This window comes from Phragmites australis, chromosome 6 (genome assembly GCF_958298935.1).
Source record: "Phragmites australis chromosome 6, lpPhrAust1.1, whole genome shotgun sequence".
Classification (NCBI taxonomy): domain Eukaryota; kingdom Viridiplantae; phylum Streptophyta; class Magnoliopsida; order Poales; family Poaceae; genus Phragmites; species Phragmites australis.
In genome coordinates, this window is record NC_084926.1 from 42,099,934 (window position 1) to 42,127,926 (window position 27,993).

General features: G+C 46.1%; 4 protein-coding genes across 6 annotated transcripts; 1 reads left to right on the forward strand and 3 right to left on the reverse strand.

Annotated features, from left to right (window-relative positions):
• Positions 1 to 650: 650 nt before the first annotated feature.
• LOC133923243 (pollen receptor-like kinase 4) lies at positions 651 to 2,846 on the reverse strand. Its single transcript, XM_062368661.1, has 3 exons — positions 2,141 to 2,846; positions 1,370 to 2,035; positions 651 to 1,273 (listed from the first exon to the last, which is right to left on the reverse strand). The coding sequence occupies exons 1-3, from the start codon at positions 2,844 to 2,846 to the stop codon at positions 651 to 653; spliced, it is 1,995 nt and encodes a 664-aa protein (XP_062224645.1).
• A 1,500-nt stretch (positions 2,847 to 4,346) lies between these two features.
• Positions 4,347 to 7,287, reverse strand: LOC133922580 (uncharacterized). 2 transcript variants are annotated; one of them, XM_062367962.1, is made up of 2 exons: positions 6,241 to 7,287; positions 4,347 to 4,814 (listed from the first exon to the last, which is right to left on the reverse strand). In XM_062367962.1, the coding sequence occupies exons 1-2, from the start codon at positions 7,115 to 7,117 to the stop codon at positions 4,519 to 4,521; spliced, it is 1,173 nt and encodes a 390-aa protein (XP_062223946.1). In that variant the 5' UTR covers positions 7,118 to 7,287; the 3' UTR covers positions 4,347 to 4,518. The 2 variants fall into 2 exon arrangements, with proteins under 2 accessions (XP_062223946.1, XP_062223945.1); XM_062367961.1 differs by having other exon boundaries at positions 4,347 to 4,817; positions 6,241 to 7,281.
• Positions 7,288 to 17,664: 10,377 nt separating this feature from the next.
• On the forward strand, positions 17,665 to 20,898 carry LOC133922581 (serine/threonine-protein kinase STY13-like). Of its 2 annotated transcripts, none has more exons than XM_062367964.1 (3): positions 17,665 to 17,906; positions 18,500 to 19,511; positions 20,311 to 20,898. In XM_062367964.1, the coding sequence occupies exons 2-3, from the start codon at positions 18,586 to 18,588 to the stop codon at positions 20,648 to 20,650; spliced, it is 1,266 nt and encodes a 421-aa protein (XP_062223948.1). In that variant the 5' UTR covers positions 17,665 to 17,906; positions 18,500 to 18,585; the 3' UTR covers positions 20,651 to 20,898. The 2 variants fall into 2 exon arrangements, with proteins under 2 accessions (XP_062223948.1, XP_062223947.1); XM_062367963.1 differs by having other exon boundaries at positions 17,666 to 17,901.
• Positions 20,899 to 21,774: 876 nt separating this feature from the next.
• LOC133922582 (squamosa promoter-binding-like protein 4) lies at positions 21,775 to 25,563 on the reverse strand. The gene is made up of 4 exons (XM_062367965.1): positions 25,121 to 25,563; positions 24,343 to 24,479; positions 23,711 to 23,941; positions 21,775 to 22,413 (listed from the first exon to the last, which is right to left on the reverse strand). Exons 1-4 carry the CDS (start codon positions 25,441 to 25,443, stop codon positions 22,106 to 22,108), a joined length of 999 nt encoding a protein of 332 aa, XP_062223949.1. The 5' UTR covers positions 25,444 to 25,563; the 3' UTR covers positions 21,775 to 22,105.
• Positions 25,564 to 27,993: the final 2,430 nt, after the last annotated feature.

Genomic DNA, 27,993 nt, shown 5'->3' on the forward strand with positions numbered 1-27,993 from the left:
CTCTTATTAGGTGTGAAAATTCGGCTTGACCATGAACCGGAGTTAAATTCTCCATTCGTGTTTGAATCCAAGTATATGAGCTTGGAAAAATTTGTGCATCAGGGGTTCGATATTGATACGTGGGTTAAAATTCAAATTGTGTACACAAAATTAATGTCTTTTCTTTTGAGCTCGCAAATGAAACCACACTGGCACAAGAAAAAAAAAGGATTCCTCGGAGATTATACAACAACCATCTACACACTACTACAGAGTATAATCTAACAGCATTTTCCAGTATAACAAGTAATGATTTGTACGAATAAAAGGCAGAAAATAAGACAAACGAATTAAAATAAAGTACCTTACACACTAGCACCTTTTTTCCTTTGAAAAATTAAGCTAAACCAATTTACACGATCGAAATTCCCCACGAACCATATCAGAAACCGTATTGCCATGATCTATCCCATCACAAACGTATGTGTTCATCAAATCGATCAGTCGATCGACGCATCCAAATTTAGTTCAGGAACCAATAATCCACCCATGCATGCATGTGCCCGCCACGTAAATCCTCTTCTCCGTTGTACCTCGTACATGCATGCAAGACGCTGATCGATCAGTGTGATTTGCTTGGTTAATTACGCGGGGTGTATGTGGTGGTGTGATTAGGATCGGTGCTCGCCATCGCTCGCCAAGGACGACGACGAGTCGCCGTCGGCGGGTTCGGGTTCACGGATCTCGTCGATGCGCGCGATGACCGTCTTGAGGTCCCACCTCCGGTCGACGTCGGCCTCGCAGCATCCCAGACCGACCTGAAGCAGCTTGACCATGTCGGCCTCGGCGCCCCTGGCCCCCGTGATGTCCTTGTCGAACACCTCGCCGGTAAGCTCCTCCGTGACGACCGCGTGAACCCACCCGGCGAGGTCGGTGCCCTGCCGCCCCTGCCGGAGGTAGTTCGCGGGGAACTTGCCGGTGAGCACCTCAAGGATGAGGATCCCGAGGCTCCACACGTCGCTCTTCTTGGACGGCTTCCCCTGCGGCGCGATGCACTCGGGCGCCTTGTACGCCACCATCACCTGCGCCACGTGGTGCGCCGTCACCACCGGCACCAGCGCGTAGTCCGCCAGCACCGCCTCGAACGCGCCGTCGAGCAGCACGTTCGACGACTTGAGGTGCCCGTGCGGCACCGTCAGCATCGGCAGCTCGTCGTACAGGTGCGCCACCCCACGCGCCGTCCCCTTGATGATCCGCAGCCGCTTCCCCCAGTCTAAGATCGATCCGCGGTTACCTAATTAAATATAAAATACATCGACTAATCCATCATTTCTTTTTTTTTCTATCCAAGAACAGATTTTTTTTATTTCTGTTTTTTATTGTTGTTTACCATGGAGGAGCTGGGCGAGGCTGCCATTGACCATATAGTCGGTGATGAGGAGCTTCTCCTCCTTTTTGTAGAGGTAGGCGACGAGGGGGAGGAGGTTGGGGTGGGCAAGGCGGCCGAGGCGGCGCATGTGCTCCGAGAAGTCCTCCCGCCCGACGCCGTTCATGTCCTTGAACCGCTTCACCACCACCGCCGGGCCCTCACAGAGCGTCGCCTTGTACGACGACCCGAAGTTGCCGCTGCCCAGCACCTCGGCCGACGCCCGGAGCAGGTCCTCGATCTCGAACCGGGGGCGGCCCTCCTGGATGAACACCAGCCTCCCGTGCTCGTCGCGGCGCGGCCGCTTCGCTGCGCCGCCGGCCCCGGCTGCGGCAGCTGCGCCAGCGCGCGGCTGGCTAGTGCTGGCGGCCTGGTCGATGTTGACGGCCGGCGCGGTGTGGAGTTTCGGGTTGGAGGGCGTCTGGTCGGCGCTGCCCAGCGTCTCGGCGGCCGCGCGCCTCGGCGTGCGCTGGCGGCCGAGGACGCCCGTGGTGACGCCCGCGGCAGCGAGAAGTACTCCGAGGATGATGAGCACGATGGCAATGATCATTATGGTCGACATGCCGGAGCGCGGCGACCCCGCGGTGTCGCAGGCGACGTCTAGTGGTTTGCCACAGAGGAGCTTGTTACCTGTCGATCGATGCACAGATTTTGCGATTAATCAAGAACGTTCTCGAGTTTTTCACTCGGAAAATTGCATGCAAGATTAGGCAAGAATCGATGTGCTAATGCTACCTGAGAACATGCTTGCGTTGAAGCGACTGAGGCCCTCTGGGATGGGGCCGGAGAGATTGTTGTTGGAGACGTCGACAAACCTCAGCTCTGGCTGCGAGAAGTCCGGCAGCGGGCCATCGAAGCGATTGTTGGCGAGCGACAGCTCCAGCAGCCGCGGCGACGTGATGGAGCTGGGCACCGGCCCGGAGAAGTCGTTGCTGGCGAGGTGCAGCTTCCGGAGGCCGCGCATGGGCCCGAACGTGACGTCCGGGATGACGCCGGACAGCCGGTTCCGCGACAGGTAGAGCATCTTGAGCACGGCGAGCGCGGACACGTTGGGGAACGCGCCCGTGAGCGCGTTGTCGGCGAGGCTGAGCGCGCGCAGGCCCGGGAGCACGGCGAGCGCGCCCAGGTCCGGGGCCGCCCCCGCCAGGCCGAGCCGCTCCAGCTGCAGCCCCTGCACGCTGCCGTTGCCGTGGCACGATACGCCGTACCAGGAGGAGATGTTGCCCCGGCACGGGCCCGGGGTGCCCCAGCTCCGCAGCGGGCCCGGCGGCGCGCCGTCCGACCCTCGCAAAGTGTCGCGGAACGCGATCAGCACGTCGCCCTCCGTGCCGCCCCCATCGTCGTCGTCGGCGGCGGCCACGGAACCAAGACCATGCAAAGCGACGACGACAACAGCGAGGAAGGCGACGCGGAGATGGCCGGGCGGCCGCGGCCGCGCCATGGGGACGCGCACGGTGGCCGAGTCGTTCGACGGGCGGGCGTTCTTGCGCCGCGGTGATGGTGGAGGTGACCGCGCGCAGCACGCGCACGTACGTTGGCGTCGTGGGAGGAGGCGAGGGCGAAGCTACGCGTTCCGCATGTGCATGGGTGAAGAAATGGAGGGGAGGGAGGAGGTGGCGGGGAGGAAATGCGGTGAGGGGTCGCGACGCTGTGGGGTGCTAAGAATAGGCGGGAGAAAACACAGCAGCGGCGACGTCTGTTGCTGCGGTTTTTGTGTCATTCTTGGTTGGATGGGAGAGGAGGTTTTAGGGATCAGGTTGACGGTTAATTTTGAGCTGTGCCAGCGAAAACATTGTGTAGCTGCCAGGTCTCTCAAGACACCAACCAACATTCTTGTTTGGTTCTCGAAAGATTGGCGCCAATGTTACTCTGATGATGAAACCTGACATCATACTCGATGTTACTCTCCTACTTGCATCGCATTCCTGATAAGATCATGATATCGCACGAATACTTACTTCTAGGTGTAAGGCATCATATCTCTCACCCTCTGATATTCAGGGGTGGGGAGTCGAAATGAACATGTTGTATTTGTTTTGTATATGTGTACATGATTAGTTACAAATAGATTTAAGTTATAATTAAATGAGATTAAGAATATAGTGGTAATCAAACTTTTATTTTTAAACCTATAAATATTAGGCATCATCGTATAACAGTATCAACAGAAATAAAATATAGTAAGAAGCGTCCGTAATCATACCCCGAGGATATAGGTAAAATAATCAAACCTTAGTAATAAAAATCATGTCTTTATATGTTGATCTTGTATTTGGCTTGTCAATTCTAGTGATACTTCTGTTAAAACCCTAACAGAACTCTCAGACAACATCTGATCTCGCCAGTGGCACACAACATATACCAAGGTCACGGAGCATGAGCAATAACGATTTCAATGCACCTAACAGGGGCGGACCCACCAGGATGCAAGGGTATTCAGTTGAATACCTAACTTTTTTGCAAAAAAAAAAAAAAAAAGTATATAGCAGCTATACTATATATATATATATATATATATATATATATATATATATATATATATATATATATATATATATATATATATATATATATCTAGTTAAGCCAACTTGCTTGTTTACTGCTTCAATCCATCAGACCATCCAGCAAAACGTGAGTCCAAACTATCATCCATTCTCCACTCAACCTATTAACTGAAAAAAGTCCACCTTCTCATATCACAGCAGCAAGCATCAGGAGCTCATGATCTTCATGATGTGACTGTCCAGTTCAGCAATCGGCAGTTGAGCGTGATTTTTTTTGCAACTTAAGGATAATAACATCATTAAACGCTTTCAAACCACGTAGGAACGTAGAATTAAATTATAATTTTCTTTAAGTACTTTATAATTTCTCTTAATTAGTTGAAACTTCTCAACATAAATAATTTATACTTTAAAATTTTAGCTACTATAGACTTCTCGTATTTTGGATTGAACAATTTTTTTTTAATACTAAATACCCAATCGCCAAATCTGAGTCCGCCACTGGCACCAAACAATGCCATTACAAAGATGGAGGGCATGGAGAAACTACACTGATGAAAAATAAGCAGTCATGATCTAATCCTTACAAGGAAACCTGCCTCTCATACATCAACTCATACCGATGACATTCTCGAACCCTGTTTCCTTGATCAGCTCTGTGAACTGGTTCAAGTAGCTGACAAGCCCGCCTAGTGATTTGATGAGTTCATCGGCTTTTTGGCGGGTGGTCTCCATGGCATCAGGTGGCATCGAACCGGCAAGAGCATGGTTCTGGCCAGCATTTCTGTCGGCCTCTTCGCTCAGTATGGTATGGATATGCTGCGCATTCTCATGTAACTTGTGGGCCAGCTCCCATGCATTGTTTTGGCTTTTCTCGGGTTTGCTATTTGCTCCCATCTCACTACCTTCTACACAAACATATTATGAAGAAAGTAAGGCAGCAGCAGAATTTGATAATACAAAAGGAACACGACACAAGCTGGTAGTACAAGATACGAATCAGAATTGCAAATTTAGGCAACATGTTTGGGCATTGGCTCATTGTAACACATACTATCATCCTGTTCATATCAGGATCAGTAAAGCAGGCCTTAAAGCAGAAAATCTGTCTAACAACCATTGTGCATAATGCAAACGACGCAATACTTTCTTGCTTGATGGTTGATGCTCATTTGCTAGCAATGCTTGTGCTAAATTTTACATTTTTACTATATACCATCTAATGAGAAAATGGAAAAATGATATTATTCTTCATTATATGATACCTTGTTGTCTGAATACGAAATGATATTTATGCTAAAAGTTTCCTTCAAATACAGAACCAAAAGGCATCACGCAGATCCCTAAAACTTGACAGTTTTGAATGTAACATGAATAATTCCAGCACCTTTAAGCTAGAAATAAGTAGTACAATACAACCATGAATTATCTTTTTTATCAGAACAAACAGCTTTCAGTTAGGAATCACCTCATCGTGGCATTGAAAGTTCCTCAGGTAAATTATGAACTGACTACAGAAAATTGCTTCATGACAGTATAGACCGCAAGATGATAACAAGGGATTTTCTATAGGACACAAAGAATTAAAGGATGTGTATCTTGATGTCATAATACCTGAAAGGTAGCAAGTCTAGGGAAAACCAGCTAAATGTTGAAAATCTATATATATAAAAAAAAAAGGTGGTAAAGATTTCATCTCCTGCCAATGTGGTTGAGTTTGAACTTGAATTTTGCACAGATACAGAACATGCCCTCCCCGAGAATTTTGAAAACCTTCCATGACTGGTTATCATTGTCTGTCAACATTTGGCTGATTTCTGTAGATATTTTGCATACATGAAAATTTGAAAAACTTAATAGATCAAGAAGCTACATGCACTGGATTATGGATAAGGCTAATCCAGGATCTGAGCTAAGTATGAAGAGCAGCTATGGAGTGAAAATGACAAGACAGAAAAAAGCTGTTGTAATTGGGCACTATATTGGATCATGAGAAGAAGAATGTGAGCCTCCTCATTTCCACAATAACTAGTACAGCAGAAAATATGTTCTCTGAAGTTCTGTCAGCTTAGGCTCATTTCCTAACATTGGTATTGGCATATTTGCCTGCTGCCAAATTTCAAAACCAAACCATATTTGGCCAGTCACCGAATAGCAAATGCAATACCAAGATTCATATACTCCTATTGCCAAGATTCATATCCACATTTGCATCCTTGTAACGGCACATCATCACAGGCTTGCATGAGCCTCGCCAAATTATCATGATCATAAGCACAAGACTACTGAATCTAAACATGCAAAGAGAAAAGAGTGATGATTCGCACGTACCCAAGTCATTCGAAGCATCAGCATTGGCACCATCCACCTGCATTTCCTCCCTATCATCCTTGTCCTCCTCCTCCGCTTCCTCCGCTGATTCATTCTCCTGGACCTCGTCTTCTCCAACCTCACGGTCGTCACCGCTGTCCTCTGCTCCCACCTCAACTCCGGCACCACCGCCAACCAACCCCTCCACCTCCTCCCCTCCCGCGCCACCGCCAGCCGCATCCGCAAGAAGCGCCTCCTCGACCCGTATGAGCGCGTCCATGGCACCATACACCTCGGCGTCGAACTCCGCCGGGAGCCCGGCTTTCCTCCGCGCGGCGGCGCCCATCTCCCAGTACCCGCCCCCCGTGCGCACCTCCCACCGCCGCACGGCCCCGTACTCCGTCGTCAGCGCCTCCCACCGCCGCCTGCACTCGCCGGCCGCCCTCTTATTCCCCTGCCCCCGCCGTTTCGCGGACCCCGAGGCGAAGGCCTCGGAGGCGGCGAGGTTCTCTGCGACCATGGCCCACTTCTGGAACGCGGAGACGGAGCGGGACCAGCCGTCGTCCACGGCCGCGACCTCGGCGACGAGCGCGAGCGTCTCGGCGGCCGTCCACTCGGGCGCGCCGCCCGAGCGGGTGCGGCGGGGGCTCGGGGGTGTGGGACCGGGCGGGGGCGAGGGATGGGCTTGCGGAGGCCGGCGTCTGGGTGGCCGGGAGGGGGAGGAGAAGGAGGAGGCTGGGGTGGCGGCTGAAGCCGAGGCAGTTGGGTGGTCTTTGGCTGGGGAGTGGAGGGCCGGGAGGGCCTGGACTAGGGGCGGGGGCGGGAGGGTGTTGGAGGACGGGGAGTGGGCTGGGAGAGCCTGGATGACGCACGGCTGGTCGGCGGCGGCGGGATCCATCGAGTTGGGGGCGGTGCGGGCGGCGAGGCGACACGCGGGGAGAAGGGAGGCGAGTGAGCTCGAGACTCGAGTGGGTGTGGTCACTGTTCTGGTCTGTCGTCGAGTGTGAGACTGTGAGTGCGGCAGTACTGGAAAGGTGATCCCGCCCCGCCGTTGGGAAGAGAAGGAAATGGTAAACTGGCAGAGCATTTTGTGAGGGCAATTTTAGTGTTCGGTTTTTATTACCGTAATATAGATATATAAGAGAAATAAGTGCGGTGAAGATGAAGCTAATGTGAAGATAAATCTTGTTTATATGGAGGAGAATTTTATAAACTAACCGAAAAGGAAATAAAAAATAACTCTAAGGATTATAAAATATGAAAAATTAAGAATAATTTTTTAAAAAAAATATGTTACGAGAAATAAGAGATAATAGTTATAGATAAAACTAGAGATATCCTCATGTGCCACCGCAGCGCAAAGCGACGAGCATCGTGCTGCGGTCCCTTGCCGTGGTAGCATCGTTCGCGAAGCGACGACCGCCGCGGGACTCCCGCCGAGTCGCTTGCCGCCTTGCTGGTGGCTGTGGGGGGCGAGGCCAACCGCTAGCACGTTCCATCGACGCATGGCATGGTCGCGCGGGCCGGTTCTTCTCTTCCCCACCCGTTGCTGCTGCCCCGTCCGGTGCGCGCTCGGCAAATCGCGCCGTGTTCCACCACGTTCGTTCCGACCAGTCTTGGGCACCACCCGCGTCAGCCGTGGCTTGCCACCCCCGACCTACATGGCTCCAAATGCGGCCGGCTGGCGGTGCCAACCGGCCAAATAACAAGCTTCCCTGCCCTACCCACCATTCCCATGATCTCATCGACGGCAGTCGGCGGTGCTGGTTGTAAACAATAATAGAGTAGATTGATTCGAGGAGAAGATGCTCAATCACCAGACGTGGTGTGGCATCGTTTCTTTATATACTTCAAAACAGAATCAGTTGTAGATAGATTTACATATATACGTGATACTCGGTTGGTTAGGAATAGATACAATCTAATCATTCCAAACTAACAATAGCATATTCTATCAGCCTCCCTCAATCTCAACGATCGACAGCATGTTGAGGTTGCGCTTACACTCCTGGAACAAAGGAAGTGACAATGGTTTGGTGAAGATATCCGCAAGCTGATCCTTGGAAGAGATAAATCTGATGTGAAGTAACTTCTGAGCAACACGTTCTCGAACAAAGTGATAGTCAACTTCAATATGTTTTTGTACGGGTACGAAAGACTGGATTAGACGATAAGACCGTAGCACCAATATTATCACACCATAGTGTAGGAGGTGAGTTTTGCCGAATACCAAGCTCTTGCATCAAAGCTTCAACCCATATAAGTTCTGCCGTGGCATTAGCAATAGCTTTATATTCAGACTCCGTACTCAAGCGAGAAACAGTAGCTTGCTTCTTGGCACTCCAGGCGATTAAGTTTGAACCATAAAAGATGGCATGTCCCCCGGTTGATCGCCTGTCATCAACGTTCCCAGCCCAATCAGCATCAGAATAGACCGACAAAGAGCTAGAGATTGACGGTAAAATACGAAGGCCATGGCCAAGAGTGTACTGAACATAGCGAAGGATACGCTTAACAGCAGACCAGTGGACATCTCGAGGAGAATGAAGGTATTGGCAAACCTTGTTAACAGCAAACGACAGATCCAGGCGAGTCAGCGTATAGTACTGTAGACCACCAATAATACTACGATAAGTAGTGGCATCATCCGAACTAAGAGGAACACCATCAGCACTAGACAACTTTTCAGCAGACGCCATTGGAGTAAGAGCCGGCTTACACTTGAGCATACCAGCACGACGGAGAAGATCAAGAGCATATTTGCGTTGAGTAAGACTGAGCCCTGTCTGATACTTAGCTACCTCAATACCAAGAAAATAGTGCAAAACTCCCAGGTCTTTGACAGCAAACTGATCACGAAGACCAAGAATTAATCGATCAATAGCAGTGGAAGAGGAACTAATGACAATAATGTTGTCCACATAAACAAGCAGATAGGTGGTCACTTCTGGCCGACAGCACATGAACAAGGATGAATCAGCTGAGGAGGATTGAAAACCATGAGTAGCAAGAACAGATGCAAGGCGAGCATGCCAAGCCTGAGGAGCCTGCTTTAGACCATAAAGCACTTTAACAAGTCGACAGAGATGCTGTGGCCGGGCAGGGTCTTCAAATCCAGGGGGTTGGCGCATATAAACCTCCTCTTCTAACACGCCATTAAGAAAGGCATTCTGAACATCCAACTGCCGAAGATACCAGCCACGATTAACTGCCAATGAGAGAAGCAAACGAATGGTAATAGGCTTCACAACTGGACTAAAGGTATCTTCATAATCCAGACCATAACGTTGTTTGAAGCCCTTAGCAACAAGGCGAGCCTTGTATCGCTCAATAGAGCCATCTGCATGACGTTTGACTTTGAATACCCATTTGGAGTCAATGATATTCACACCCGGACGAGGAGGGACAATCTGCCAGGTGTTATTACGGATTAAAGCATCATACTCTTGCTCCATAGCCATGCACCAATGAGGGATAGACAGAGCAGCACAGAAGTGACGCGGCTCAGACGTCGGATCGGAGGTTGTCTGTGCCAGGCAGGCAGCAAGCCATGCAATGGTGCCATCCGTGCGGACTTTGGGCACAGAAATCCCACGCATGTGCCAAGTAATCGGCCGCTAAGAATCCCCATCAGAAGCCGGCTCAGCGGTAGGTGATGAAGCGTGAGGCGGAGAAGCAGCCACGTCGTCAGGTGGAGGGGAAGTCGTACAAGGTGGAGAAGCTGGCTCAGCGGGATTGGCTCCAGGCAATGACGCGTCGGGCGGCTCAGCAGAATCAGGTATAGCCGCTCCTACATGATCGGCGTGCGCACCGTGAACAGCGCCATGCAGAGGATCAACGTGATCATGCAAGATAGGCGCACTTGCTGACGTACCATCCGGAAGAAGCTCAAGTCGGGCACCGCGGCCAATACATGCACCATGGTTAGCAAGCAATAACGGAGCATATGCATGATCTTCAAATTGGTCAAGGGAAAAGGGGGAATTATGAAAAGATGGAGAGGAATCGGAGGAAGGGGAGTTGGCAAAGGGAAAAACATTCTCATCGAAGATAACATCGCGACTAATATAGACACGATTGGTGGGAACATGAAGACATTTGTAGCCTTTGTGTAGGGAGCTATAACCTAAAAAGACACACTTTTTCGATCGGAATTGAAGCTTATGGGAATTGTAAGGGCGGAGATGTGGCCAGCAAGCACAACCAAATACCTTAAAAAAGGTGTAATCTGGTACCTCACCTAACAGACGCTCAAGAGGAGTTTGCATAGCAATAACACGAGAAGGCAAGCGATTAATGAGAAAGCAAGCCGTAGAAAAAGCATCATTCCAATAAGGAAAGGGGACCGAAGCATGTGCTAGCAAGGTGAGGCCGGTCTCAACTATATGGCGATGTTTACGTTCAGCAGTACCATTTTGTTGATGTGTGTGTGGACACGAGACACGGTGGAGAATACCAAGGTTCTGAAAGAAGGCGTCCAGCTTAACATACTCACCGCCCCAATCAGATTGGACACACAGAATTTTGTGTTTGAGAAGGCGTTCAACATGAGTTTGAAATTTGAGGAAAACATCAAAGACATCACGCTTGCGTTTGAGCAAATAAAGCCAAGTAAAACGACTATAAGCATCGATGAAGCTGACATAGTAATTATGACCACTAACAGAAGTTTGGGCAGGGCCCCATACATCCGAAAAAACAAGCTCAAGAGGAGCATGAGTTACAATATTGGAAATAGGAAAAGGCAGTTGATGACTTTTGCCTTGTTGGCAAGCATCACAAACCGCATCTAATTTATTAAACACGGATGGAAGTTCATTGCGACGCAAAACATGTTGGACGACTTGTGACGCGGGGTGACCTAGACGAGCATGCCACTGGGTAGAGGACGCCTTAAGAGTGCTGAAAACTTGTTTGATAAGCGGCACATCAAGAGAGTACAGGCCACCACGACAACGATCTCTAAGGAGTGTGACCCGAGAATCCAGATCCTTCACAAAAAGAGTGTTAGGATGGAACTCAACAAGAACATTATTATCTTTGGTGAGCTTATGAACGGATAACAGATTTTTGGTGACTTCAGGAACATGAAGGACATTTGTGAGATGAAGTGGTTTGAACGAAGGAGTGGGTAAAAGGGCTTGACCAACATGAAGAATGCACATACCTGAACCGTTGGCAGCGTGAACTTGCTCCTGTCCCTTGTATTGTTCCTTCATATGCATCTTGTCAAGCTCCGAAGTGAGGTGATCGGAGGCCCCCGTATCCATGTACCAGCTTGCATCAACAGGGTAGGAAGATGTCTGGCCTTGCGGTGCCTGATACACCACATTAGCCATGGCAAGTTAACGTTGTGTGTAGCGCCCATCATTGCCAACGCCGAGGAAGTTCTTGTCGAAGCATTTGAAGCATCGCGGCGCCACATGCCCCGCCTCATCACAAAGCTGGCAGATGGGGCGATTGCCAGTGTGGCGCCCAGCCGGAGCACCAGCCCCGCCAGATGTAGGCGGCTTCGAGTTGAAGTTGGACTTAGCCGGAGCAGACTTGTTGGAGCGATAGGGCGCCGGAGAAGCAGTGTTGGAGCAGTATTTGCCACCAAACTTGACTGCATTGGCCGAGTGAACATGGCCAATGTCAAGAGCACGACGACCCTCAAGACGCTGCTCGGTTGATAGGAGCCGAGCGTAGAGATCACGCAGGGGCATAGGAGTATCGCGCCCCAGCACCATCTCGACAAGGGAGTCATACTCCTCATCGAGGCCATTCAGCAGGTAGGAGGTAAATTCCTCCGGCCGAAGTGGTTGCCCAATGGACGTAAGAGTGTCCGAGAGGGCCTTGACCTGGTTGAAGAAGACGGCGGCCGAAGAGTCGCGCTTCCGCAACTCACCAAGCTGAGTCCGGATCTGCATAGACCGGGCAGTAGATTGAGATGCAAAACTGCTCTCAAGTGTAGTCCAAGCCTCCCTGGAAGTTGAGGCAAATAGGACCATGCCAAGGACCTCCACCGTCATGGAAGAAAGAACGGCGGATAGGATTGCTTGATCCTGTTGAATCCAGGCGCCATGCTGCGGATTAGGAGTGGGAGTGGGAGAACCGCCGTCAGGCGTGACAAGAATTGTGGCAGCAGGACAAGGATTGGTGCCATCAACATAGCCCATGAGAAGATTGCTACGCAGGAGAGGGACAACTTGTGCGCGCCAGAAGAGGTAGTTCTCAGATGTGAGTTTGATGGTGATGAGGTGACCGAAGTAAAATGGAGAGGACGACAAAGAGACGAGGGAGGGTGTCGCCGTGGAAACGAGCGCGCCGGTGGTGGAGCCGTCAGAAAGAGCAGCGGAAGACATTGCTGAAGGATCGAACAAAGCTGATACCATGTAAACAATAATAGAGTAGATTGATTTGAGGAGAAGATGCTCAATCACCAGACGTGGTGTGGCATCGTTTCTTTATATACTTCAAAACAGAATTAGTTGTAGATAGATTTACATATATACGTGGTACTCGGTTGGTTAGGAATAGATACAATCTAAACATTCCAAACTAACAATAGCATATTCTATCACTGGTAGTAGCCCAGCTGCACTCCTCATCCTACGCACGCACGCGTGTACCTGTCAACGACGACCAAGTCGTGGTGGCGTGTCGCTGCGTCCAGACCCAGCGAACGGACGAGCAAACAGCGTGCTGTGCCGCTGCATAGTTTTGCTGCTGCCGTCCCTGACCGAGACTTACTTGGGATCTTGTGAACATGCCAGCTGAACACTTTTGTTGCCTGGCCGATTGCCCCGGTTGACTATGAACAGCACGCGAAAGCAACACCTCGCGTCGCGCTCGCGTGAACCGTACGATGCCTGCCTCTTGAATCCGCGGCGCCAGGGATTTCCCACTCTTCTTTTCTAAACAAAGAAAGTACCACCGCTAAGGGAACAGAGGTTTTACCGGTCAACAAAAGCGCAACATTACGGAAAATAGAGGTTTTACGATTGGTGATCACGGTATTATTCTCTCGTTTGTTTTCCAATTTATATTAGAGTTTTGTTACCGGCCTTAAAAAATATAGACATCTCAACTAATCCCATTACTACTGATAGTGACACCTTCTCGACAAAGATAAGGGGACGTCATTCTCATGATCTTATTATAAGAAAAAAACAACAATATATCACGAGTGTAACCATATAATGATGATGTACCGTGACAGTATAAAACGTATAATGGTTGAGGTAATGAGTCCAAATCCATCTTTTATTATTTTCATTTCTTATAAAATATTCTTAAGTTATGCAACACTTATTTTCTCAGAAAAATAGTAGTTGCTTTGTTTTTCAACTTTTACATGATTGTAATATATTTTCATCGCAACTTAGCACGGTTCCTCAAATTTTGTTATTTTGCATTTTCAATAAGATGGTGATTCTCATGTAGCGTCTTCATTTGGGTGTCCCTATAATTTTTCTTTCTCTCTGGTGGTTAATGCACCACAATAGTTAAGTAATATGCATCCTAATAATATTTTCCATATTGGATAAATGGATTTTGTTTGTTAGCACAGGGAAAAATGGAAAATACCAAATTGTGCAAACCAAAAGGGTAAAATGGGAAGAGCAAGAAAGAAACACAGCTATTTCTTCTTCATCTTATGTCATATCCTTTTTCACCACCTTCACCTTGCTCTCTTGTCTCCACTCCTATCTCCATAAATAAAACGCAAGCAAGAAAACTACCCACCAACCCATATTTCTTTTTTCGTCTACCTAGAGTATATTTGGTTATCTGAATTCTCTCAATCTAACTTGGTGAATGCATATAATATCAATAAGAAGCATGTTTGATTATATGCATCTATTATTCTCGTCTGCATGAGCGGATACAAATATACAGTCACATCCTGACTGATGAGTGAAGCTCTCGTCCTGACTGAGCGGATGCAGGTCTCATCCTGACTGAGGTTCTGCATCTGCTCATGCAGGCGGTTTCACTTGTCATTGTCACAAAATCATCTTCATATGAGTAACAAATCAAAATCTCAACTCTTGCATCCGTTCATATGACATCAGATTCAATCAACAAAACAGAAAATCATCTCAGTCTGTTCAGACAAATACAACTAACCAAACACTCATCTTTTTAGCACATATGACTTCACTCAGTCTGCTTCTCCTTAACATGCTTATCTTTACTACTTAAAAAGTACCAAAAGAGTCTTGTGCGGGACTCATGAGTCCCTCGCCCACCCCATCCCCCTCTCTCACATAGGGGTCACGTTTGCTCGCCCCTTCATCCATCCATCCGCACGCCTGCCCCTTCGTCCACTAGTTCCCCTCACGCGTTGAGGCCCACGTGATCCACAGTGTCATCCTGCCTGCCAAATCCAGCACCCAGCCATCCCCTGGGCCCTCTCCCCCTCCCTCTGTTCCTCCTCCCCGCACCCTCCCCTGGTCTCCCTCCCCCGACCGCCCACCCCCGCGGCTCCACACCCTGTCTACAGATCTGATGGAGATAAACTCTGTCGCGTGTCTCGGTGGCCGGCGCGCCTCCACCATGCCCTCGTCATCTAAGAGGGACAACCACTTTTCATTCACCCACTGGCCCCACAATGGACGACGTCTCCGGCCCCATCGTCGGCCTACCACGGCGCTTCGTTCCCTCTCCGCCCCCGCAATGGTCGCCACGACGCTCCGTTCCCTTGCCACCGTGCGTCGCATCGAGCACCACCACCTCCTCCTAGAGAGCCACTCCGTCGACTTCACCCTTGCCGACATCGTAGCCGCCCGCGTGCACCACCTCACTGTCTCCTGGGACCTCAGGTAGGCAGGCAAGCCATGAGTTTGAGGTGGGAGCTAACGGCGTCGCTGTCATCACCATCTGCAACCCGCCCATCAACTCACTCTCCATTGATGGTGTGGTACACAGTCCCTCCCTGCCCTCCCCCAAATATGTTTTCTTGATCTTTTTTTTTTTGTGGCTGGCCATTTGAAGCAAGATTGGGTGTTTGCAGTTCACGAGTGGTTTAATTCGATCAAGGGAGATATGAAAAGTGTCTCCTTTTGTGGATTGTTCCTGTCGCTTGGCTTCACCTTTCAGCACCCACACCATGGCGAGTTCGTCGGCTGCTTGTGATCCTGTGCCTTCTAGGATGTGGATGCTCTCACTTCCTCATGCTCTTCTTCCCAAGCCACTGGAGAGGAAGGTGATGATGAACAGGAAACTGTTGCGGATGAGAAGCTGCGTCAAGGGGGTGAGCCTCACCGGAGGTCACACATATCACCAACCTGAAGAGGACTAGAAACATGCACAAGGTTCGAAGTCCAAACTACTCACATTTCATCTTAATTCGTCTCTATTTGCGATCCTATCTGTGGAGATTTGATGACGGTGATCCTGTGCTAGGGTATGGATGCTCTCGCTTCCTCGTGCTCATCCCATGGAAAGGATTATGACCAAGGAGTAGCCGGGGATGAGAGCACCAGTCTAGTGAGGGTCCAAAAGGTCGGTTGCAAAACAAAACAAATGTTTCATTCGCAAGATTGATGATCAGTGGCTGAGTTTTGATTGGATTTGTGGTTGAATCTGCAGCTGTCGGTTTCCATGGCGGATAGGGCCACTATGCTCGAGAGGGAGTTGAACAACATCCTGTCTAAGCTGCATTTGATGCTAGAGAGGTGTGCGTTGCTCGAGGAGGAGAACAGGATGCTCACAGATAAGGGTGGGCTTGCCCCCGAAGAAGATGATATGGTAATAATCTTATTTCACCACAAGCACATCTTGTTCTGAAAGGTTTGGTAGGAGCTCTGCCCATTTATTATAGAAGAGAGGAATAAGTTCAGGTTTCATCATCATCGTAGCGCGATAAAAAGGTTAACAAATTACAAGGGTATCACACAGATGAGTAACAACTAACAACTTGGGGGCGAAAGAAATAATCCAACTAACTAATTTGTGCTACAGATTGGTGAGTAGTAACCGTTTTCTACATGCATATATTCTTGCCGCAATTTGTGCTACAGATTGTAGATGTTTGACAAGTTGATTTTGCAATTGTTAGAAACAAGGATGATGTATGGAAACATTACCAATCATGAGGCATTTCTGCGGAGGAAGCTCAAAGAGCAGCAGTAGGTAGCCGAGCTGCAGCAAGCCATCGATTGCAGGGCCGCCAATTCATGGGGCTGTAGCTTCTCGACCTCAAGAGCAGGGGTCACCATCTCAGCTCCCCTGTTGGTTCACCCATGTTTCTGGGACAAACAGATGGCAAAGGCAGCGTTAATGGAAATGGCAATGCCGTCCACTTGGAGGATGTCACCATCCAAGGTCCAGTCTTTGATCTTGACTCTTGCATTAATGAGATGCTTGTAGGTTCAGAGGTCGTAACTTCATGGTTTCTTGTTGTAGATAACAGGCTAAAAAGCCTTGCCATGAGTGCGTCTGCATCTGCTGTTGTCTCTGCAACTGCTGCAGAAGGCAAGCAAGAGGAGCAGCATAAAGATAATGGTCCAGATGCCTTCTATTATATGTTTTTCTGGGTGAGATGAGCTTTCTCAGTTTTTTCTACAATCATGCTTGAACAATTGATTAGAACCACGACTGCAATATGCAGATAGCTAAAAAGTTGAGGTTTTGAGAGGAATAGAATCTCATTAATGGTTGTCTGGTTGGAATTATTCAAATTAAGATCATATTTCATCATTAGTTTTTCTAGCATTAATTAAGTAATCATCTCATGCTCTGTTCCTCCATCATGATCGCTCAAAGGTCATATTTTATCATTAGTTTTTTCAGTATTACATTAATACCAAGTAATATTTGGGTTTCTTGTTATATTTCACGTTAAATTATTAATTATTGAGCTGTAAGTTAGTTATAATAGCGAATCACTCTTAGATCGTCTACTGATATAAACAATAGCTTTTACATGTACTTGATATTATTTTATATAATTTTTATTTCTATTGCAACGTAAAAACACTCAACTAATATGATATAACTTTATAAAATCCTATTACAGCAACTAAACACAACCCTAGTGTTTCTTGGTGCGCTCGCGTCCCCAGCCAACATCCTGTATGCGCTTCCCTCCCCCGACGTAAGTTGCACCTCACTGGTACTGAATTTCGTCTGTAATTTATTCAGTATAGTTTTCCTCAATTTGTTCGGTTTACTGCCACACGATTTTGTTTGGCTAATACCATCTTTTATTATTTACCAAACATTTGGTTGCGCTAATTTTTGCCGGATTGTTGAGCCTTATCGTGCGATTACAGAGGGAGAGTGCAGTCAAAGATACAGAACTTCGCAGAGAAGGATTCGATATTTGAATATACTTGATTTTATTCTTTCTGCGGTGTTCCTTTACGCAGGCAGGCGGTACGACCACTGTTATGCAATAATGGAGTATGATTTTTATTTGCGGTAATCGCACAGAATTCTGGCAAAGCCAGGCAACCAATCGGCGAGGCGTGGATGCAAGCAACCGTCCTGCCACGAGCCTCCTCTAAAAAGTCACAGACCTTGACTACCAACGAGGCAGCTCAGCCGACCACGAGGCCGCCGGTCCCTCCCTCCCTTCCCCTTCTTCTCCGCCGGATCCTCCACCCGCCGCTCCTCGCTCCGCCGCTGGTCTCTCGGTCTAGTGCGGTGGAGATCCATCGGGGGGCGTGGATTGGTTTCTTCTCCTTGTCGGTGGTAAAGTAATTCTACCTTGCCTGGATGGGTTGCCCTGTTTTAGGAGTCGGTCTTTGTTCTCAATCAAGCCCAAATCTTTCTCTCTCTCGCCACTCAATTTGCTGCGGATTTGCGTGCTGCGTGGTGCGCTGCTTACCATCCATCCATCCATCCATGGTTCGATTAGGTTATTGTTCTTCTTCTTCTTCAGCGCGCGCACAAGATAGACGTTAGTTACGCGATAGGCCTTCTTGGCACCTAATTAAGGTGCGGGCGCGGTTTATTTTTCTGAAATTTTGGGGGTTCAACTGAACCCCCATGCCTCACGCCGACTCGCCGAGTCCGCCCTCGGAGGAGCGAGCAGGGACTTGGGAAGGGTTTGGGGAAAGCGTCATATTTTCAGGAGGAATTGAGGAAAGGCTTAAATCTTGGGTGTAAATATGGGTTTTAGCCCCGCAAATGAGGAAAGTTCTTATTTTTAGTAGAGACGTTGCATCTGTTTTTATGGAAAATTCACGGGTTTCTTGGTTGTAGAAGATGTAATTGCTTTAGTTTTAAGTTGGAATTGCATGTTGTTTGGTGGCCAGCTCATTTCATAAAAAAATTCATCCTGTTGTAGAGCTGGTTAGGGAGCAGAAGAGAGCAATTCTCGCGTGAGGATGGGCAGTCTGCAACAGCTTTACCATTAGCATTTGATCTTTTGACATGACTGAGGGGGCGAAGTTTCACGGTATGATAGGCAGCGGGGGCAAGGGGATGCAAGACAATGAGATCAATGGCTTCTACAACATGTCCTACTACCATAAGTTTGGCGAGGGCTCCCACATGTCTGTGGACAGCGCCGACGGCTTCAACCTGGCCAATTGCGCCGGTGGTTCTGTTGCCATGTCAGTGGACAACAGCAGTGTGGGCTCGAATGAGTCTCGCACGGTCATACTTAAGCACCCAGGCCTCCGTGATGCCCCTACTGCAAGCTATTCAGTTGGCAATAGTGTCTTCCGCCCCAACCGTGTGGCTGCACACACGCTGAATGAGGATGCATTGGCTCGGGTTTTGATGGACCCGAATCATCCGACTGAGATACTAAGTAATTACGAGCAGTGGACCATTGATTTGGGGAGGTTGGACATGGGGGATCCTTTTGCTCAAGGAGCCTTTGGGAAGCTGTACAGGGGAACATATAGTGGAGAAGATGTTGCCATTAAGCTGTTGGAGAAGCCTGAGAATGACCTGGAAAGAGCGCATTTGATGGAACAGCAATTTGTGCAAGAAGTTATGATGTTGTCAAGGCTGAGTCATCCAAATATTGTAAGGTTTATAGGGGCATGTAGGAAATCAATCGTTTGGTGCATTGTTACAGAGTATGCAAAAGGTGGCTCAGTCCGGCAGTTCCTGGCGAGAAGGCAGAACAAGTCAGTGCCTTTGAGATTGGCTGTCAAACAGGCATTGGATGTAGCTCGGGGAATGGCTTATGTGCATGCCTTGGGATTTATTCACAGAGATCTGAAGTCAGATAACCTTCTAATTGCAGCAGACAAATCCATTAAGATTGCTGACTTCGGAGTTGCTCGTATCGAGGTGAAAACTGAAGGGATGACACCAGAGACAGGAACCTACCGCTGGATGGCTCCGTAAGTTATAAATTTCCCCTTGCTGATGATTTTCCTTTTTAAAAATTTCTTCCATAATGTTTGGCATTTAGTTTATTTCGATGTGCAGCTCTTGTATGGCTCATAAATTGCCAGGCCTTCACTTGATAAAATTGGACTGTCGGTCAATAATATTTAATTTAAGTAGTCACACTTACAACTTCTGACATGTAGGATTTCAAGTTCTTTCTCTCAATTTACGTGGATACTCTGACTGTACATACCAACTTTTCATAATTTTTTTTGGAAGCTCAAGGACTCAAACCATACATGCTGCATAGTAGTCTTCTTGGATTACTTGAGCTCTATTAAAGCTATCAATTATGCAACACCCTCCTAATTTTTCATTTGATTAAATATTTCTATTGCATGCCAAACCAATCAAATCACGTTAGTGGGATTGACTTACATGCTTATCAATGAGGTAGGCCCGGTGCACCACAAATTCAATCTTTTGGCTCTATAGAGTATGGATCCGTCCTAGTTCAAATTGAAATATTGCTGAGGCTGCACCTATTTTCTCCACACCGGGGTAGGATGAGTGGGTGACTATACACAGCAACAAGTATAACAGGAAAATGTTCCATTTTTGCATGTATAATCCAAATTGTCTTCGCTTACATGGACAAATGGTAGATAAATGTTTGACTTACTATTGATGCACCAGTAGTCACTAGTCAGTTGCTTGTGTAATTTGTGTTTTCTCAACAACAGTTCAGCGTTATACTATACTATGCTTATAGTAGATGAGCTAGTGTTTTGCCTTTTTTTCCCTTTTCAGGGAAATGATCCAGCACAGGCCCTATGATCATAAAGTTGATGTCTACAGCTTTGGGATTGTCTTGTGGGAGCTTATAACTGGCATGCTTCCCTTCACAAATATGACGGCCGTTCAGGCAGCTTTTGCTGTTGTAAATAAGGGTGCTCGTCCAGTAATCCCACAAGATTGCCTGCCTGCTTTAAGCCATATCATGACTCGTTGCTGGGATGCGAACCCTGAAGTTCGCCCACCATTTACTGAGATTGTCTGCATGCTTGAGAGTGCTGAGACGGAGATTGTGAGCAATGTCCGTAAAGCACGCTTCCGCTGCTGTATATCCGAGCCCATGACCACCGACTGAAGTGGAAGCAGGGTGGATGACCACAAAGAGGGAAATAAGAGAAGGGGAAGAAAGGAGAAAGAACCAGTCTCAATGTATTCACCGTATCGGTGCTAGGGGTCCCTAGGATTTGAGCTTCTGTGTTGTTCTATCTTGTGTAAGTTGCACAGCTGAAGTAATCTCTTATGAAAGTATAGATGATGTTGCCTTGTATGTTAACAAGATCTAATGGAGCTTTCCTATGTTAATAACATCTGTTTGTTCTTGTACTCGCACCAGTTTGCTCTGTAGCGTTTCCGATGCCATTTCTCGGTGTTGACCTAAGTTCAAGACTGTATTGATATTTCTGCACTTAGATTGAGATGACTCTCGTTTGGTTATCATCTTTTGTATGCGTCACTATCTGTTGCCCAGTCAAATACATGACTTGGTCATATTTGTGTACAGTGTGTGCCGGCCATGGAGAAATCTTGACATCTGAGCAATTGGGCAGGTGGTTCCTATTTGGAAACCAGAACATGCCATGTTGTGTGGTTTTGCATGTCTGACTGCTTGCACTGAGAACATGAGATTTTAGCCACATACTCATGTGGGTCAGGCAGACTTGTATGGGGAAAATTGTGATGGTGACTAGGTTCTGAATCCATGTCCCAAGTAACTATTTGATTATCTTTTCTGAGACCAAGTAGCTGTTTGTTTTGTTTGCTTTGAGTTTGAGGAGACAAGATTGATTTCTTTACTTGGAATTGTATGATTAAATTATTTATTGATGATATCAGTCACCGAAATAGGGTATGTGGCGGCACGTTCTAGATAAGAAAAATATAATTTAAGTGGAGGATTAGTCAGAAAATCTGTTCTCTTCTCTCTGCACGACATGCTAGTTTGGGTTTTTCATTTTGCATAACTATCAATAATCATCAGATTATAAGCACGCCTCAGCTGTTGTGTGCTGCATTGGCAGTCGTTACCTTCTGAAGGTACAAGTGCGATGCCATGTCCGGGAGAAAAAAAAAAAAATCTAAGGCACGAGTTGAAGCACTCAAATGTTTTAATCATGTTTCTATTGAAGCACCAATTAATTTTCTACTTTTAAAAAACATTGGAGTATGAACAACTATACACACAAAAAAAACATGTCCAGATTCATCAAGAACAGTTTCAAAGAGATCCGGCAGATGACAGTTGGTTGTACAAGTGAAAAATAATAATGTCGCACGTAAAAATTTCAAGTAGGCACATCAAGGGGAAAAACAACAGAAAAAATGGGTCAGTCACAGGCCGGAACTCATACTCTGACACAAAAGCTGGCCTACGCTCGTTCAACTTAGTTCAGGGATGGCCAATAAATATGTAGATAACATTAACTGAGAGATTTTGCACTCCAGTAGTTGATTGAAGTAGTTCTTGCATAAGCCCTGGCCCATCTTCATGGCTATTTATCCAAATGATCAGGAGGCATGTGTCGTTCACACCTTAATTGATCTGGTTTGAACCGAAGTAAGTGGACTCATAGCCATTGCTGCCGGCATCCATGGTAAAACGAACCAGCTGAGACTGCCGTGCTATATGCTGTTCATCAGCGCATGAGACTGGAGCAGAGTTCTCTCCATGTGATGAATGAAGGTCACTGCTATTCTCGCTGGCTCTGGTGAACTGAATAAGACAAGATGGTTGCTGTACAGGATCAGGTATTCCACAAGAGCCAGCTGACAGAAGAGAGAGAGCACGCTGAAGATCCGGTGCTCCATCGAATTTTGAAGCAGTTAAAGATGTGTCCGGACCTGCAGATCCAATTGTTCAAAGCATGTTATTTTCCCACTGAAGTCAGGGCAGCAAAAACATCCAGATAGAGATGTCTTTGGAATGGCAAATGAAATCATGTGGCTTATATGCATTTGAGACTTATATGCATTTGAGATGTATTTCGATGAACTAGCATGGGAAATGAGCAGGTACTGCCAACAGTTGTAGTGCGTGCATATTTTCTGCAAAATTAACTAGTTCCTCAGTATTTATGAGCTTGGAGCCTTGGAGAAAAGACATCCAATGTGATGCTTTAGATTTCCTAAGTTGATTTCTGCATATTATTGTAACTGTTGCCCCAACATTGTTTTGTCAGATATGGGCCATTTCTCAATCCAAAAGGTCTATGGCTATCTGGTACCACACAACATGCATTATATAGCTACACTCTACAACACTATCAAACATAATTTTATATGATGTTGTATAACATTGTGGTATAAGAATAAGGATTGCTACTTCTGATGCTCTGACTTGTTAGTTGTCACTCACGCATGGATCCATATATATCAGGCTATCAGACATACTAAACCCAAGCATCCAAAACAACATATGTGCAAGTTGTTAAAAAAAAAGACCTGTTGTAGTGTTGTCTTAGTCATATGTTGTAAGAAGACTGAAGCTTATATGCTAGGATAGACAACAAGGACTAGTTTGTGTATTAGTGATCAAAAACTTTAATCACCTACTAAACAAACCAAAAGTATTACCACATAGGATACTGGGAAAAAAAGAAATTTCTTGTTTCCTTGAGATTCAACGTCCTCATCAGCAATGATAAAAGTTCCATAGTACTCTACTTTTCTTAAATCTAATGCAATCAAGTGTTGCGAACTTGGGATCCTAGACTCACAATCGACAAATACATCTGACAGCCTAGTTAGAATAGTTTATTTCTTGCAATGTATTTTTATTTTTCTCTCTTGGAGTAGCATTTACAGATAAAAGAATCCTGCATCCTCCAATTAACATCCAAGAGCCCATTATGAAGAGAGTGATGACAACACATTCTTTGTTCCACCATACGCTCTAGTGAAGATAGGCCAAATCCTATGAGAAACTATAAACTTCGACAACACGAATTCACATTAGTCCTGAAACCATCAGCTTCCCATCACTGAAAGACTTCGTAGAGACGAGGGAATGGTCAAAAGGTTCCTTTCTACATGCTAATTGTCCAATATTGTTATGTACCCCTTAATGCACTGGACCACTTAACAAAGAAAATAACAGCTTCGTACACGATAACTAAGAATATTGTTTGGAAAATCATACCTTCCGGCAACAGCTCGTATTTGCCATGGCTAAGTGTTGGAATCACATTCGACAGGTGAGATTTATCCAAATGAACTTGTCCAATGATTGTCCCAACTTTTGTCGATATCTCTCTTGTTTCTTTCACATGTGGGAGCTTGAAGTCAGATGAACTATCCCATGGAGAAGTGAAAGGTCTTACATGGCTAAGAGGAGCTCTGTTCCAGACAAAACTTATTTGCCGCCTATCATCTGCAGTTGCAGATAAGTTTGGTGATAAGAACATTGGATTCCATAAAACGGAGGTGAGATAGTAGAAAAAATATAACTGAAACTTGATCATTCTATATGTTGCATAATACAAAACATATAATGGTGTTCTCAACTCTCACACCTTGTTCATATTTCATAACTTCATTTTTATTTCCATCAAGAAACTCAATACATAGGCTATTATCAAGCATACAAGATCGGAAAGCTCAGTGTCATTTATTTGTAAACTTTTTTATCTTACAGAATAAGCTTTAATAATCTAATTGTACACTTTACTTGCAGAGAACTTGCAGAGAAATTAAAATCTGAATCTTCCCAGAAATAGCATGGTGGCATAGTATTTGTTTGTTATATACCAATTTAAGAGATGAACAAATTACCAAATAATGATGATGGTATCCTTGCAGAGGAAAAGGCGAACGCATCTGGCTGAGGCTTTCGTCGACGGGCATTGTGATCAGACAGACGCCTCCTGCAGCTCCTCTTCTTCTGATCAAACTCCGACAGCGCATGGAACCTTGATTGCCAAAACCCAAGCAATCAGCAAAAAGCACACACACATTCTTGGAGCCACTTATCATTAATTACCATCTAAAAGTCATATAGAAGAGAAGTCACAGTAATTGAATCACAGTAGACACCACCAAAACAAAGCTTCATCCCAAAAATATACAAGAGCCATACCAAAACTGGAAAGTGGAAACAAGCATCGCACAGCCATTTACCCATGCGTACGATTCTCCACACGTACACAATACTAATTGTGGAAAGGTAACATCTTTCCTTCCCAGATTAGAAAAAAACGCAGCTCCGTACCAAAACCACAGCCGCACACGCAGTCTTACACTCTTACACGCCGTACTGCACATCATAGCCACAAAACTAAGAGAAGCACCAAGGTTTAATCGAAAGACGAACGGTGGACAAGTAAAAAACAAGCTTACGCAAATTAATCAACTAATCACGCAATTATAGCATAATAACGCGACGCATCCATGCAGAAAGTAATCAAAGAAAGAAAGACGCAAGCTTGCGGAAAGCACTCGCATATAGGTGCAAGATTGCAGCTTTGCATAGGCCAATCAGCTTGACCGAAGCCAGAGCAGGGCTCCGGCGAGCAACCGAATGCAAGAGCACGACACCGGCGACAAAACCAACCGGCTGCACTGCTGGCAGAAGCGGCGCTCCTGGCCGGCGACGACGACGCGTGGGCACTTGGTGTGGGCCTCGCAGACGCGGTGCTTCCGGTGGTACTCCTTGGCGGAGGCGAGCTCCACCCCGCACCCCTCGACCTGGCACCTCACCTCCCCTCCTACACCCTCCTCTCCCTTGGCACGCTTCCGCTCCCGCTCCTTGCTGCCCCGCCGTGCCGGCACCTCGCCGGAGGAGCCTGAGGCCGCGGCAGCAGCGGCGTCGCCCCAGTCCCAGAGGAGCGGAGGTGAGGAGGAGGAGGCGGCGGGCTTCGGGACCGTCCACTCCATGCCGGGCGCCGATTTGGGTTGGTCAATTCAGGATTTGGGGATCGAAGAGAGAGGGGAGAAGAGGTGAACAGTGTGGACTGTGGAGAAGAAGAGATGGGGGAAGAGAATTTGGAATAGGAAAAGGTAAGCTTTTTTTTTATATATTTGGGTCTTCTTTTCTTTTTTCTTTTTGCACATAAAATAGCTTTTCTGTTCATGTTTTTCTCTTTTTGTGTGCTTTTCTTGCAATGGTTTCTCCTTTTCGTGTATGGGTTCATCTAAAAGTGGGTATTTTCATACAAGGTTTTCGCCTTAAGGCTAATTTGGAAGGTAGGACTCATAAAAGAACGTAGGAGAATGTGAATTGATTGGTGTACAATCATCGTGAAACTCATGCGTTCTAAATACTGTCTAAAATACTTGTTGCATCTGTTTTAAACAAAAAAAATGAAATGAGATAAATAGGTTTACAAGATAACTAAAATTAGGCGAGGAATCACTCGTATGCATAAAAGAAGCAATATAGAAATAAAATGAAGAAGAAACAAACAAAAAGAAGGTTAACGTTGGTGCAATTCTTTCATTTCGCTGTAGCTGCATATTTTTTTCCTCAACTGATAACTAAAAAAATGGTTACTTAGCTACTAAGAGCCTGTATAATTGGATGGTCAGAGGAGGTGTTTATATGGGAAAGATAAGTTTTTTTATCTCACCTGTATCGACGCGCATGTACTTAGACAGAGACTGATGTACTTACTTAAATATTGCTACTCATATTAGTGTTAGCAAGATAGTTAATCATGTTTGATCACATATAATCTTTATTTGCATTAGACATTATAATTTTTATATAAATATTTAACACTCTATTTTATTAAGCATCTAGTGTTATTCATGCTCTAATAATACTAATTGTTGTCCTAAGCTGCTAGTGGGGCACTTAATTGATTAAATTTGTTTAGTTGAGACGTGAGGTGCTGTGGAAGTGTGGAGTGCTGCATCTTTTTCTGCATAAAGAAACGGAGAGGTCAGAGGTCGTTTTCCAACCTCCTTTTATTTATTTGCCTTCTTCAAATTATTATTTTCATTCCTTTTTTATTGATGGAAAAAGATGGGTGATGGTATGGATGATGCGATATCGAGGTGCCTGTGACTCCTGACTCTACCCCCATTTTATTCACGAGCTAGCTATTCGCGTTACCTTGTCGCTCACTGCATTTTTTTTCAATATCATGGGGTTTATGCAAAAAAAGTCAATGTGACAGTCTGACTAATGGTGCCGCACGACGAAAATGGGCGATGTAAGTGTGCAATTTCGTTCTCATATGAAACGCTGATATATTAAATGCCTGTGTTTTGACATGAGTTCTATGTTAGTCTTGTAGAAGTTTCAAATAAATAGAGTAACAAGGAATCTTACGGGAAAGATTACTATACACATAAGGAGGAAGAGAAGTTTCTGCGTTCTTAACAGACCCAAATATATGGCATTGTTCAATTGTAGGTTAGAAGCCAAAATTCAATATTCCAGGGAACAAGCAGGATTTCTCCGTGAACCTGCCGCAAACCACAGGATCCATGCTAAGAATTTGTCGGCAAATTACTACCCAACATCAAATAGGTAGGCGAAGGAATTATTTATATGTTAGTTATATGCTTATACGTCGCAACGAGAAATAAATATTTTTTAATGATATAGCATGTGTTGCTGTCAACTTAATTAGCACAGTGATAATACCATAACTCACATTGACCATACTAGGAATATTCCTCTATAGGCTTGTACCGCTACAGTTGAGGATTGCAAGATAAGAGGAGGGGTGCAAAGGTTGGTTGACAAGTGTTAGTGGAGGGCGGCGATGCATGGTGGGAGAGTGGTAACGTCCTCAAAACCCTAGCCTGTGTAGAACCTCTCTCGATCCAGGACAGGTCGACGCCTCACCAGATCCGCTTGAGGAATGGAAGGATGAAGGGTGACAATATGAGGGATATTTTGCAGGAAAGGACACTTCAAGCGGAGGTGTTCACAAAAACATGTTTGTGCCGAGGGACGAAGCATGCCCTTTAGATCGTGAATGATTGGTGCTAGTTAAATACCCATACATTATAACGAGAGCTAAAATTTTTTATGAGATAATATAGGTTGTCTGGTGAGAGACATATAAAGTAGTATTCAATTTCCGAGACCAACTAATTGGCCGATTAATCCAATCAAAACTTGTTGGCCCATCTAAGTTAGTAAGTTGGTAAAAAATGATATAGCATTTACATTACTTGGATTCAAGGAGTGAACATTGAATCTATATGCTTTGAACAATATCATAGTAATCCCCCTCTGAAAAAACATCTATTAAAGTATCACTTCCGTTAATGCAGTAATTAACAAGCAATTAACAATGATCAATTCTATTGAAATCCCATAACTAAGGAGATGTTATACACAATATATACTTTACCATTTCCAAATACTACCTTCAATACCTAAAATCCTTCATAGCCTTACAAGTAGATAATACAAAAGAAAGGTGGATCAAGATGCCTACTTTGTAGCCTCGTAGATGACGATTTCCC

Coding starts and splice junctions, on each gene's coding strand:
- LOC133923243 (XM_062368661.1), bottom strand. CDS start 2,846: ATGGCGCGGCCGCGGCCGCCCGGCCATCTCCGCGTCGCCTTCCTCGCT. Junction 2,036..2,140: donor CAACGCAAGCATGTTCTCAG/GTAGCATTAGCA, acceptor ATCGATCGACAG/GTAACAAGCTCCTCTGTGGC. Junction 1,274..1,369: donor CCTCGCCCAGCTCCTCCATG/GTAAACAACAAT, acceptor ATATTTAATTAG/GTAACCGCGGATCGATCTTA.
- LOC133922580 (XM_062367961.1), bottom strand. CDS start 7,117: ATGGATCCCGCCGCCGCCGACCAGCCGTGCGTCATCCAGGCTCTCCCA. Junction 4,818..6,240: donor TGATGCTTCGAATGACTTGG/GTACGTGCGAAT, acceptor ATGTTTGTGTAG/AAGGTAGTGAGATGGGAGCA.
- LOC133922581 (XM_062367964.1), top strand. CDS start 18,586: ATGACTGAGGGGGCGAAGTTTCACGGTATGATAGGCAGCGGGGGCAAG. Junction 19,512..20,310: donor ACCTACCGCTGGATGGCTCC/GTAAGTTATAAA, acceptor TTCCCTTTTCAG/GGAAATGATCCAGCACAGGC.
- LOC133922582 (XM_062367965.1), bottom strand. CDS start 25,443: ATGGAGTGGACGGTCCCGAAGCCCGCCGCCTCCTCCTCCTCACCTCCG. Junction 23,942..24,342: donor GATACCATCATCATTATTTG/GTAATTTGTTCA, acceptor CTGCAACTGCAG/ATGATAGGCGGCAAATAAGT. Junction 22,414..23,710: donor ATACGAGCTGTTGCCGGAAG/GTATGATTTTCC, acceptor TTGGATCTGCAG/GTCCGGACACATCTTTAACT.